The 14,333-nt window shown below is 34.5% G+C and overlaps 1 protein-coding gene across 2 annotated transcripts in view; it reads right to left on the bottom strand.

Annotated features, from left to right (window-relative positions):
• Positions 1-217: 217 nt before the first annotated feature.
• Positions 218-14,333, bottom strand: part of LOC121872758 (unconventional myosin-XIX-like) — a 31,959-nt gene continuing 17,843 nt past the window's right edge. For both annotated transcript variants that reach the window (XM_042375810.1, XM_042375809.1), the window contains exons 16-19: positions 13,998-14,132; positions 11,005-11,105; positions 9,466-10,472; positions 218-8,935 (exon numbers count right to left, since the gene is read on the bottom strand). In XM_042375810.1, coding sequence (XP_042231744.1) covers positions 8,837-8,935; positions 9,466-10,472; positions 11,005-11,105; positions 13,998-14,132 — 1,342 coding nt within the window. In that variant the 3' untranslated portion in view covers positions 218-8,836. The remainder of the gene's footprint in view (positions 8,936-9,465; positions 10,473-11,004; positions 11,106-13,997; positions 14,133-14,333) is intronic.

The following is a 14,333-nucleotide window of genomic DNA, read 5'->3' as shown; positions in this document are numbered from 1 at the left end:
ATACATCCCCAAGGAGCCTCATACAGCCTATAACTACATCCTTCAGGAGCTTCATACAGCCTACAATATACGAGTACATCTTATTGGCATTGTAACAGTTTCTTGAAAAAAGACGTTTCTGTATACATGATGACCTATTTAACCATAGAAACATTATGTTTTAATTTCAAGTAAAACAGACACACACCTAGGTTTAGTTGTCAAATAAAAGAAGGGATATACAATTCAATTTACTATTATAATTTTGAAAGGTAAAGAGATAATGGTATAGGAAACAAAAAATGGTTATTGATAATGTCAGCACAACAATGTAATTCAATTAAAAAGAGAGGTACAAGAATTTACCGACAAATTCAGTACCTCCAACAGAAGAAAGACTTACCTTTGTCAGTACAAGTCTTAATATACAGAAACTTCCATCCATCTCCTATGTAGAGGCTCGCACTTTAAGCATAAAATGTTACGTATGTCTTTGCATGGCCATCTGCATAATCAAATTCCTAATCAAAACAGACACTTTTCAATCGTTCAATACCGAGGTGTCATGGACAATTTAGATGATCTTACATTGCAGCAGAAAAAAAGATTGAATACACAAGCATACATAAGGGTTAATAGGTTGTAAAAAAGGTTGATATATTTTAGTTTAGTTGGTAGGTTTTATGTGGACTAGTGGGCTTTGAGATGCTAGGGGGTTGGGTGGGTTTTGGGATGGAGGGTGGGATGGTGGGAGGATTTTTGGTGGGAGGGTTGGAGGGGTAAGTGGGCTGACGGGTTTTAGTATTTTGCAGGGGCGGAGCCAGGAATATGAATAGAAGGGGGTCCAAGAAGTTGTGTGTGAGAACAAGGCGAGCACAGCGAGCCCACCAAGAAAAAAAATTTAAATCTGACCAATATCATGGGCATTTTGAGGCCATGTCCACTTGATACTAAGAGATATTCCGAGTGGCCATGCAAAAAATTATTGTACACATCTTGGTCAAAACATTGCCAGTAATACACTGAACTGTTTAAAATGAGAGATACAGCACATAAAGAGATGGGCAGGATACTGTAGTTGAACAATATTACACATTGTTAGCACATGGGTATCCCAAAGGCCTTAATAACAAGACACTAATATTCAGTCATCATTCAGAATCAAATCAAATACCTGTACAGTACTTAACTTTCAAGAGTCTGAAGCACTTCCATAATATTCACGCATATTTAAAACTAGAAGTTCCACTAAAACTGTGAAGAATCTGTGGTATACCTTCAACAGAAATTTGAATTTTATAAAACCCATTATAAAAGATTCTAACATTAAACACCTTTTCTCCACTTTCTGCCATTCCTTCAAGCATACTTATAACCAAACACACATAGAAAAACTATACAAAATATATAAGTATTCCATTAAAGCTAACCTTAATTTCATAGTCAGGAGACACACTAACACTGAACATTAAAGTTGAAACAATGTTACTCTATGATTGCAATACTGTACTGTACATCTTACATTAATTTTGACAACACAGTTTGCACTACAGTATAACATATCAAAACCTAACACTGCCAACATTTGCTTTGTTTTAATAATTACAATATTAATGTATCTTCAAAATCTCAGTAAACACATTTGTTCACAGTTACAATATTGTCACATGATATGTACCATAATCATAACTTGGAAATGTATACAGCTTGTTAATATCCTTCACCTTCCTCACTCCATAAGTCTATAATTATTAAATTTAATTTGTTACACATAAACCCCAAAATTAAGAGAAGACTGGACAAGTTAACCTTTTGTTAATGTCTCTCAGGAATGTTCACTTGAAAGCTCATTAAAAAAAATTTACTTTCTTCTTTCTACAGGTAATGTCTTTATTTGCCATAGTTTATCCATGAAAACTCTGAGATTGTTTATTTGAGAATGTGAATATTATAAACCATCAACTCAATGACACCTACATAAGTTAAAAAAGAAAGAGGAGGCATCTGTTTCAAGAGAATTATTTAAAAGACTGCATAAATATAAATTACAATTACAAAAATTACAAATTAACAAATGCCATTACTGTAATTTATATAATTGTATTTATATTCTTAAATATTATTTCAAGTATCATTTCAGTGTCTAAGTGTCCCCAGGCAAAATACTGAAGAGTCCTTATTGAGGGATATACGTAATAGTAAACCAACTTCAAATGTCAATGGTTGGACAGTCAAGTAAAATATAAAGTGTTAATTACTGGAAACATGAAAGAAATTACCTGGTTAATAACGAAGCCTCACTGTAATTAATCTTAGTGTCAAAAATTTCATAGCATGAGGAATTATGTTAGCAAATATAATTATTGTAACTGAAGTCTTTGCAGAATTAAGTACAATAAGAAAGAAATGTACGATCACTACTGAGTATTATCTCAAGTACAGTATTGTTTAGTATTAACTACAAGGGATACAACTCAACAATATTTATTAATTGTTTTACCATATCAAAATAAATAATATATTTTGTTGCTCTTTCCATTATCCTACTTCCCTCAATTATTTAGTTGTAGGTATTTGTGCAATTTAAAATAATAAATTTATCATCAAAGTGACACTAGCAGCTACAGTATTGATATTGACAATAAAATAGATTCTGAGAAAATTATTCCTGTATACTCAGTTTATAGCGGATCACATTAAATTTTACAGCTATGTTGGATTACAATTATTATTCCAAGTACAATAGCCCTTAAAAACAATCCCATATGATTTACATCAAGTTCCCCATCCTGAAGTTATAGGTTTGGATGCCAGTTTTATGACAGACACAACCATATTTTTTTCTAAATGATCTATTGACTTACAACAGAGAATAAATTTAGTGTTTTTTTTTTTTTTGGTGTACACTTGAGTAAGTATGTCAACTGATGGTGTGCTCATGCTGCTCGCATAATTCATTTGTCACTCAAAAAGCATTGTGGACCCTAGTTAGGTGTCTCAAAACAAATGCAAAAGTGATGGTACTGAGTCCATTAGTTGCATTTCTTCCTGTCTATCAAAACCTTAACACTGCAATGGTTTCAATGTTTGTTTGTTTTTACAATGGAATAATTGAGTACTGTACTTACAGTATATTCCTCTAACTGCTTAGCAAAACCAGTCATCAGTGTAATTTAAACTTCACAGTTAACTATCATCATACCTTCACAATTAAAGACAAAACTTCAAATAAAGCCTCATATTACATTAAATTAGTGCTTGTATTAAATGCAAAATTCCCTTCAATAAAGCTAGTTTATATCTAATGTATGACAAAATTTATCAATGCATCATACAGCTCTTTAGGTAAATTTAGACCAAGATATACTTGATCATTACAAAAGGTTAACTTTACATAATTAGCACCAATAATACACAACATTAAAATTACAGCCACGAAAATGTTCACACGGGAGAAATAAATATTCCTGGAAGATTCTAAGTCAACCAATGTCTACCATGTATCATGGCTGTTGTGTCCTTAGATAAACACGGGGAAATGTAATAATTACCCTTATCACAAATGTCAGTCAATAATATGATATCCTTTGCACAAACATGATATAAATTATCTAAACATTCAAAAGGTCATTCTTGCAATATTTGATGGTGTACTTGAAAATGCCATGGAAAATGCTGCTGCCTTTTAATAGAAAATTGTACAGTAGTTGCCCTCTCTTTATATGGAAATGTTGCACCTGTAATGACAAAAGATAAGAAAGATTACATATCAACCACAGTGAGCATGATGTAAAGGATGACTAAACTTCACAACTCCCAACATGTGGTTAATCATGATTTTACAACCTCATTTTCTCAACGATTCCCAAGAGTTCTTTACTCTCAAGTTTTTATTACACCTTCATATTCATATCCCCTTATCACTTCATCATTCCCCACCAACTAAGAATAATCTTTGAAAAATTTTTGGTCCTCCTATCATATCTTTCATTATCTATTATAACTTCACCACCCAGTCGACCATTATTTCGCCCCTCTCACTACCCTCATTCCCCATAACTTACAGCTCTAGGATTTAATTACCCCTATCTTCAAAATCCTACAACTTCTTTGCCGACTGCAGCAAGTAACATAAACATTCACCTTAAGCAACATGTGACAAAATCTTGATCCAAGGTTACTTTTTTTCTAGTATTATTGTCAACACTCCAATCTAATTCTGCTGCCAGGACTATACCGTATTTACAATACAACTGTACTCCTCAGCAAATATCTCTTAGCTTCTTGGGAGATTCTGAAAGTTCCAACACTTCAAAGGATATTTACAGTAGTATACATATGCTCTTTGAAAACTTGCCAATAATTTGTGTAAAAATTATTAAACTGAAGATCCTGTATTCATACACTCTACAATGTTTTACTTGCCACTGTTGTTATAAGTCTGAGATATAATCTTGTGCAACTCCTTGACAACACAAAATATGAGTTAAAGACACAATAAAGAAATATAATTTGTTGGCTCTATTCAAGTAAACAATCAAATGACATATTATGAAACAAAATATATATATTAAGAAGCTAAAATTAATCCAATCTAGTAACACATCAGCCAGTCATTCATAAAAAATTTCTTACATTAGCAAAACAAATACAATATACCACTTTCCTTTATGTATAATACATGGCACTTTGGTTTCATAAGGTAATTCACAATGGTAGCAGAGGACACTTTTAAAACAAACTCACTTATCAATCACATCCTGGTTATAAACAATTTGTAAGTAAACTGTTAATGTATCGAATACCTTAAAAGTCTTTACAGACTACTGTGACTTTTATGTTATTTAGTATGGAATATAAATACTGTACTATATCTTAAAGAGAACTAAATGCAAAATATATATCCTGTTTACCAACAAAAAGTACCCACTGCAAGTTGTGTTATAATGCTTTGCTACCATACCTGAGAGCAAAACATTAAACACCTTTACTACTGAGATACAATAAGTACAACCAACAAGTTTATATTTACAATTCTACACGAATCAGGCAATATACAGTATAATATACATACTGGTAATTCTAATTTGAAATACAGTACACTAAAACCTCTGAATAAGGAAGACTAAGATATTGGTGGTGTTATGAATGAAATAATGTTGATTCCTGAATTGTTTTTCACTCTCAAAGCATCAGTACTGCACTGTACTTAAAACAATTACAATCTGTAATTATAAATTACAATTATGAATCTATACAGACAGACCTTTTATTATGGTGCCTCACCTAACATATTTCTGTTTAACAGACATGAAAAACTATTCAGTCATTAAGTGCAATAGAAAGGGCACATTAGTATATCATTAAAAAAGAAAACAAAAAGTAGAGAAACCAACTAACATGTCTGTAACCTTTTGTTTACATCTTCTTAGCCAATCAGTGCTCCACATACACAACCTGCCAAAATTCACAGCAGTTTTGTCTCGGTACTCTTTACTTTTACACGATCTCCTGCTTGTGTTAAGTGAAAATTTTAAGCCATCATGTCTGGAAAACAGCCTGTAAGTAAGTGTTCAGGAAAGTCATTAGTATAGATGTGACAATACAAGCAACACAGAAGAGTGAGTAAGGGTGCAGCAGGAGTAAGGCAACTGTGGTAAACAATATGGGAAGCTCCAATAAAATTAACTGGTGAGTGTTGATTGAATTTAATTTTATCAACTGTAGAAAAAATCCTCATAACATCTGCAGAGCCATTACCATTACCCAAAGGAGTCAGTCGTTCTGTGGCATTTGTAGAGACCTCTTTTAACAGATTAATAATTTATCAGACACTCGTCAGAAATGTGGCTTGTCCACTATAAGAGGCCTGTCTGTAGTTAACCAATACATTTGTTGTCATTTTGCTTTCCTTACCTGGAGGTTTTATTTTACCAACTAATGTACTGTGAATTTGCAAATGAAACTTTCCCTACGTATTCCTTCTATTACTTTGTTAAATGTTGTTAATTAAATATCAACCTTCTTTAATACAACATCTGAGCTATAGCAGATTAGGTTGCTGGTGAATCAGTACACGGTGATATATCGTTAGTGTCCAACTCAACCTGCTATTACTGGTTGAGATGTTGACGGGTATAGTATTAGTTCTCGTGAATGAGATGGAAGATACAACATGAATATGAGTATTAAATATTAATCTCTAATAGCTTAAGGTACTGGAATATAGTGATTACATGAAGAGAGAATGGTTAATTAAATCCTAGCTGATGGGAGTAAAGAACTTTCAGAATTAGTTGTTTACAAAATGAGTCATGGTTGCAAAATGTGCAACTTACAACATGGGATGGTATATTGGTCTACATTCATACAGGTTCTTTCATCATACTGGAGAGTTAACTTAATAATTCCAATTAAACTGACAAGCCATACTGTCATTAACTAAATATAAAAATTTATAATAAATTTAAACAAAACAAATAAATCATCTGAGACACAAATATAAAACACACTTTAACTTAACTGCAGCCATTAAGTGGTATTATAGGTAATTTTTAGTACAGTACCTACAACAGTTTATTATTTTAACATTACTTGAGCAGCTGTTATGTCTTACACAGTAACACAGGTCATTCTAGGTACCCTGCTAGTTACAGTTTACACCATTAAAACTCTGATATGTCTCTTTCTTCTAGATAAAAGGTTTCTTTGAAAATTAAATTTTGTTAATAGGTCAAACCCCAATTTCTTGGGCATAAAATCTAAAAATATTATTGATCCAGACTTAATGATTGAAAATTCTCATGTACAACAGTAACTTGAACTCTAAATAAAAATATAACATATATATCATTAAAACACTTAACAACTACTAAGTATTCTCCTACTTAAGAAAGTACTGTATATGAAATACACTTTGCTTCATAGAATTGACACAAGTACATTACCGCAAAAAGTACAGCAACCTAGGCTGAATGGCCGGAAAAAGGCTGAATGGTATCTTGGCGTAATATCACGAATAACAGATACTGTTAGATATGGATAGTATATGGATCAACATTCTGTGTCTCTGGAGGTTGTCAGGAATGTCTCACAGGGTGGGAGATGTTAGTCTTATTCCTTGAGAGTAAGGCAGATAGTTAGATGGATTTATTTTACATACCTGTACGGGACATAAAACGAGGTGATAAAATACAATCTTCTAGTCCTTTAGTCAATAAATTATACTTTAAATTTAAACATAATTGAAGTGATCAATATTATACAACCATCTGATCTATTTTGTGAATAAATTTTAGCCACCAGAGATTTTAATGTTGTATCTGAAGTTATATATCAGCTGCATAAGATCCTGCTTATATAATTTTCTTCAGAGAATCTTCTTGTTCCTCAAAACTTAACAAGTTGCCACATTTTACTACCGATGTCCTAAAGTACACGAGAGTAAATTCCATGAAATGATCATGATAACTGTCTACTACACAAAACTATTAAAAAACTAAGAAAAGTAATTAAATACACCATATCACATGACTTGAAACATGGCACTTCTTATAGTACCGGTCAGATTTTGTGGTCCATTAAGTAATGCAACAGTATTCATTATCTATATGCACAAAAAGAATTTACTAAGTACAGTAATAATCATTTTTATATCTAGTGACAGGTACAACATTCCAATTTATGGAAGGGTTCCATACCTGAAAAATCCTTCATAAACAAATTTGTCATAAATTGGATCCCACTTTCCCATACTCCCATTATAAAATCTAAGGTATAAAAAGAAAAAAAATACCATACAGGTAAGAATTCAGTCCACCTTGCTGTAAATGGCAGTTACAACATTATCGTTATGTGCCTATTTGAACCATTTTAATGGTGTTTTGTACGTATTGTCCCTCTGCGTACAGTACATTTCAGTTTGATGCGAGTGCGTTTCACACTACCTCAGCATGTTTCTGCACTTCACTGAATCTAGGAAGATGACACCAAAGTACTGCTCACATTATATTTGGACTTTATTGTGCCTTCATATCCCAAATGACTGGCAAACATAGTTCAGGTGATTGTGGTGCCAGTATTAAACCTAATAATGTCAGTAACAGGAACCAGTAACACCATACACCACCCTCCAACCACACCATCACCTGCGTCTCAAACACTCCAGGTTATCTTAAGTACAATACTTAATGTGGATTATATAAACTAATTACTGCATGTAATTCCATATCATTATATTTATCAGTAGCTTATAATCATTATTTACCACCAAAATTCTCATTAAAAACTTGTTATATGTCAATTTATTACATTCTGGGATTTTCCCATACAGAACATACCTCTTGTTATATAATGAGAGCCAGTGGGAAAATATGCACTGATTTATGAAATATCAATATACTAGAACTATTTTAGGAGTGTAACCCTCTCATAAATCAGGAAGTGCCTGTACCATATAATGGATTCTAGAATTCCTTGACAATAAGACCTAAAGAGCCTCAGTCAGAACCTAGAAATTTCCATAATAATTATCTGCAAATGTACTTTATAACACTAAGATACTGACAGGGAGAGATATATGAACACTGTTATGCAAGGATGCTACTGATACGTTATTTTCAGTACTGTATTACATGCGCATTCTTAGTGGTGTACAGGTCCAGCAATAGGTAACCACTTTAGGGAAAACCCTGTCTTTCATTGCAACTTAAAAGACCTAAAATGTCAATGAAAAAGTTAAAAATCAATATAATCTGTCATAATCTCCAGCTTCACTACCTGAGTCCACCAGCCACCCACATCTCTGGCTGTGGACGGAATGTAGTTTCGTCCTCATGGAGTCTTCAGGCAGCAGCAGTTAGTGGAGGGCGTCCCAAAGGCCGTGTGGCTGCTCACGGTAAGGGAGGTGGTGGGAAAATGGCAGGCAAGTAGGACGGGTGTGAAACTTGATCGCAACCTGTGATTAAAATGTGTATTAACATGATGTATATAATGATAATTCAAATTAACACATCAACTACTGTACTTATAAAAAAAAAAACATCAATTTCAAAAGAATAAAGATAGAGGGTGACTGTCTTGCCTACTATAATGGTACCTCCTATCCATTAGTAGCTCATGGTCATTCTTTTATGTTAATTAATTTAAAAGTAATTCCCAGTGTGATCAAAGATGGGACAAGGGAAGAGGAAGTAGATGCAAATTTTGAAGTTCCAAGTTCCACTTTTTCATGAGATTCCCACAAGTCCCAAAGGTCTTCTTTGAGTAAATATTAAGTCATTCTTATTACATATTCTTAATATAATTTGCCATGAATATACAAATATGGGGGTTCTGATTAATTTACATAAACATCTTACCAAATGCACACTAAGCACATTTGGTGGATAATTTGAATTACTGAAAAATCATACTACAATTTTAAAATTCTGTTCTTTTTCTAATATGTTTTTCTTAAACTCATCCAATACTGTAAGGAATACCTACCAAAGGCATACGTCTGTATGAGAGCACTCCATCCTTGAAGAAAAGTGACAGATTCTGTTTTGGTAAAACCATCTGCAAACTTTCGGAAGGAGAGTAATCTTTGAGAATTCCTGAGACTTCTTGAATAGTTCTCATAGTGGCCACTCTCATCCTCTGACTAATGTTGTCTGTCTTGGGTTTTTGTTTTCTTTCCCTTTCATCTGAAGAATTTTTGGTATTCTTGAAAAATGTAGTTGGAAACAAATTTTCTTCTCTTTTCTTTGGCTTCTCAGACTTCCCTAAACCTAGACTGGGCTTTGCCTCACCGTCAACTTCACAGTTTGAATCTTCCAACTTTAATTTCTGACTGAGGGATTTATTAGGAACATCAACCAAAGATTCTTCGCTTGCTACACGATTAATCTTAGCCTGAATTCTAGCTCTCAGGTCTCGTAACTGTGCTCTCCGACGCAATTTCCGTGATCTTCGCCCCGCTTCTTGATCAGTATCACCATTAATGCTTTCTGTATCAGTCTCGATACCTGACTCCTCAGTCTCCAGAAGCCTCCGGTGGTGCTCGGGAGAAAAATAGGCCTTCAATGCTTCTCCAGATAAACCAACTGCTGCCATGTCACCAAATGCAATGTCACATGGGCTCACATCATGTAGCGATGGGTTCAAGCTGTATATTGATGTTGAGGTAGTCAAACTGTAATAACCTAGACTATTCATTGACACAACTGATTGTCTGGAGTAAGGTCGCATGGCTGCCTGTTGCAACATTGCTTCATATTTCCGTCTAGCTGACCAGCCTCTACAATATTTTTGGATTGTTATTGTAGCTTTACACAATCTCATATATTTTTTGTGTGTAACATATCTCCTCATATTTTTCTGAATATATACACATGCATATTTTAGCTTTTTGTACTTCAGACTGGTAAGCCAACTCTTCACATTTTTTTGAATTGTACAAGATGCAGCATTATATTTTTTGTACTGCCTCAAGCATATGTATCGTCGCCAACCTGAAAACAAAAAAAAATCAAAATATGAATAAATGTACCACCAAGATCAAAAACTATCTTTTCTTTACTCTCTACCATGTAGCAATGTGGAGTATCTCTGAAGTTTCAGAGGAGTAACAAATGAAGCCTAATATTTGTAGAATGGATAGCCTGAAAAGTATTTTTCAGGGTTCAGGGGGTTCAAAGGGTACAGAATGAACATGTGGTGTTGAAAAGTTCTTAGGAAACTGAATAACTGAGAGTGAATTAATATGGTATGGGTGTATGGAGATAAAGGCAGGTAAGAGGTTGGTAATAAAGATCAATTTTAATGTTTGTGTATTTCTTACCTAGCCCTTTCTTCCTTTTGTTGAGGTTTATGCTTTCTTAATTCACTTCAAACACATGGAACAAAACAAAATTATAATGGACAAATAGATATTTCATGTCACACTAACTTCACAAGAAAACTGTTTTCCATGCAAGCATTTTCATAATTTGCCCTCCAGAGAGGGTACTGATGGAACAGATGTACTATGTCAATAAGTCTCACATTTCTGTAGGCAAGTAGCAGCTTGGTGTCTTTTATCCTCTCGCACTTTCTCTAAGGCATGTAGGGCACTCTCAGAGAGGAAAACTCGGGTACGCCCAAACCTGCAAAAGCCATGATACGTAAAGGTTAATGTCATAAACTGCTATCAATTAAATATTATTATATTAATGGATTTAGTAACCACTGAAATATTAGTCTGTAGGTGTAAGAAGGAAGATACAGTCAAAGTGATACAGGATATTATTAAAAGATAATGTAATAAAAAATTATGTGAGGATGCATGGATAACAAAAACCATGTCACTCACATCTCCCCCACCAAGATTATTACAGTCCAAGTTAAAAAATCGGAACACTGTGGGACCAAGAAGGATGCAGACTTCCAAAAATTTAATTTTTTTGATATTATGGAGTCAAGTTGTAGTTTTACATAACAATTAGTTTTTAAATTATACAAAAACATTCAAGGATACATAAATAACATGTAATTTTTTTTATACTGGTTGTTTTATTATGAGGTATGAGTGTGTTACCACTATCACCATCACATACACTGTATCATTGACTTTTTCAAATTCTGGTTAGACTGTCAAGATTTTCACAGCAAAAGGAAGCCAGAAATAGCCACCCATCACTTCTTCATTGCTTAAATCACTCAAACACGACAGCAGCAGCAGACTATGTTGACCCTGCTCCAGGCAGTGATTTATACTTGTTCAAGCCTTTATTTGTTTCACTGTCAACACAGAATTTCAATATCTTGCCACATTTCCTCTTGACATTTCAGCTTTTATAAAGAGTCTATAGAAAAATGGAATTCAAATTATGAAAAATTGATTAATTAGAGTTTTTCAGGAATGGAACCCTTTCGTATATCAGGGAGTGCCCATACTGTATTATATTTGAAAATTTTGATTAAAAATGTATCTTATGTTTTGAAGATTGTAAATATTTCTATAGCATCAAAATTTGCTGAATTTGGGACTTGTACTATACTGTACAGTGAACCCTCACATTACGCGGTCAATTGAACCCACGGCGGCCCGCGTAAAGTGAGAAACGCGTAAAGTGAACAACATAACATGTGGGACTAATTGAAATAGAGACCGGGCCGACCCCCAAACTCCACTTTTTCAGACACAATACCTACGTTGTAGTAAAAATAACTTCTTAATCTTATGATGGTATGCACACACAATTAATAATTAAGAGAAATATCAATAATATTAGGCTTTTTAACACTTACATTAGTAGAAAAGATGGCTGGGCACACGGGGATGGGGGGTTGGCTCCGAGGCAGAGGGCAGATTATTGGCCCTCACCTGTATCACTTGTATCAATTGTATCACTATCCACCACAGAGGCTTGCAGGGCCTCTATGTCAAACCCCTCAAAGTCCATATAAGTCCATATCCTCACTATCATTATCACTATCACTGACTTGGGCCGGCAGTGGTGGGTGGCGGGTGTAGAACTCGGTAATGTTTTGATGACTGGGCGACCTTGTGCGCACCCTGCTCGCGCCGCTCTCCGCGTAAAAGGGTACACACACCGCGGAAAATGAGCATTCCGTGTTCGGCAGGGTACTGCGTAAATGTGGAAACGCGTAAAGTGGGACCGCGTAAAGCGAGGGTTGACTGTATAGTATTTTACTCTGGGGTCATCTGGGAGTTTTTTTCTGTACAGCATGCACCTTAAAATTTACAGGGTTGGGTTCTCAAAATGGCCGCGAATAGCCAAATCTGCGAATAACATTTGCTGACCGGGGATTTTACCTGTGTTGTATATGTGTGTGTGTGTGTGTGTGTGTAGACACACACATATATACAATACAGGTAAAAGAAATTACTGTCTCTAGAATGAATGGCTCCCTGTCCCGGCCACAAATATGCCAGCAACTTTAAAACTACCCTGAGACATTCTTGGGTACATCCAGGGTTCACAAATTGAAAATCAGCGAATTGCCAAGGCATGCTGTACATTTTAACTTAATTTCAATAGTCAGCTAATCCAGACCCTTCCTCCTCCCCCAATTCATCTGAAGGACCAAGAGCTCACTTACAGGAAAATGAGAGTAATTTAAGAAGCCATGGCATTAAAACGCCGGAACAAAAACCCGAGGCAACTGGACAACTGATCAAAATTTTCCTTATCCTTTATACCAGTAACCCATACACTTTACACTACTCTCAGCTTTCAACATGGGATACGATGGGAAGATGGATCCCACTTAGTGAGAATTCACCTAACAAACACTTTTCCACAACCCACTGCTCATTAAGTGAGGTTTTACTGTACCATAATAAACATTGTAAAAATTTTGGCAAAATATATAATAAAACATAATATATTACCATTTGTTATCATCATCTTCAGATGATTTAAGGCAAAAGCACCATTGTCGTCTTGACAATTGGCATTTGGCATCATGAATTTAAAGCCGTGCTAAAAATCATACCATGAACGGAAAGTCAACGATTTTACGGTAAATGCTAGAGTGAGACACAAGGCTGGTGGAGCCTCAATATCAACTTGATATTAGCATCTTGGAATAATTTGAAATTATTTACACCTTATCACCCTCCTATTGTCCTCAATAGCCCCTTTACCCACACCTATGACATGACACCCTGGCTCACCACCTACACAAGGACTTACCACCCACTTTGCACCACAAAAACCCACTTTGTACCACCACAATCATGTCATTTGTCACCACAGCCACCACAACAACAGTCAGGGTTCAGCAGTTGCCAGTTATACTCTGCCTCACTTCACAAACTCATAACTCAACACTCATAATGAGTACATATTTGTTTATGTGGTTTGCATGGCTTCTTAATTTTATATCCTCAATTAAAAAAATATAGTTATTGTTTTAAACTTACACATGTCATGTTTTTTGTGGTATACGGTCAATTTCCCAAATGCCAAAGTTATTGAATTAGTTTCGGGCACTTACAATATTATTCATATTCAAATGAGTGTGCTTACCTGCATTTTACTGGATCAATTTCTTGTTCAGGTGTTACCCCTAGGACAGACTTGGCAACAGCTATGCTTGAATCAACTACATTTGTTATTTTTCTTGATCCCCCATATCGGTTGTAGAAATCTTCATGAGAAATTCTAATAAAAAATAAAATCAAGAAGAAAGTTAATACAAAATAAAAACATTAAACTTCCTGATACCTGTACTATGATGTACAATGATGGGAGAGTTCCAGATTTTTTTTTCCTAAAATTTTGTCTACAGTTAATAAATGTATAACAACTGACAAGATTCATTAATTTCTTAACTTTTTTTCCTCACAAACATCTGACACATGC

Source organism: Homarus americanus, unplaced genomic scaffold (genome assembly GCF_018991925.1).
Source record: "Homarus americanus isolate GMGI-L3 unplaced genomic scaffold, GMGI_Hamer_2.0 scaffold39155, whole genome shotgun sequence".
Taxonomy (NCBI): Eukaryota; Metazoa; Arthropoda; class Malacostraca; order Decapoda; family Nephropidae; genus Homarus; species Homarus americanus.
This window is presented reverse-complemented; position numbering and strand designations above follow the sequence as displayed.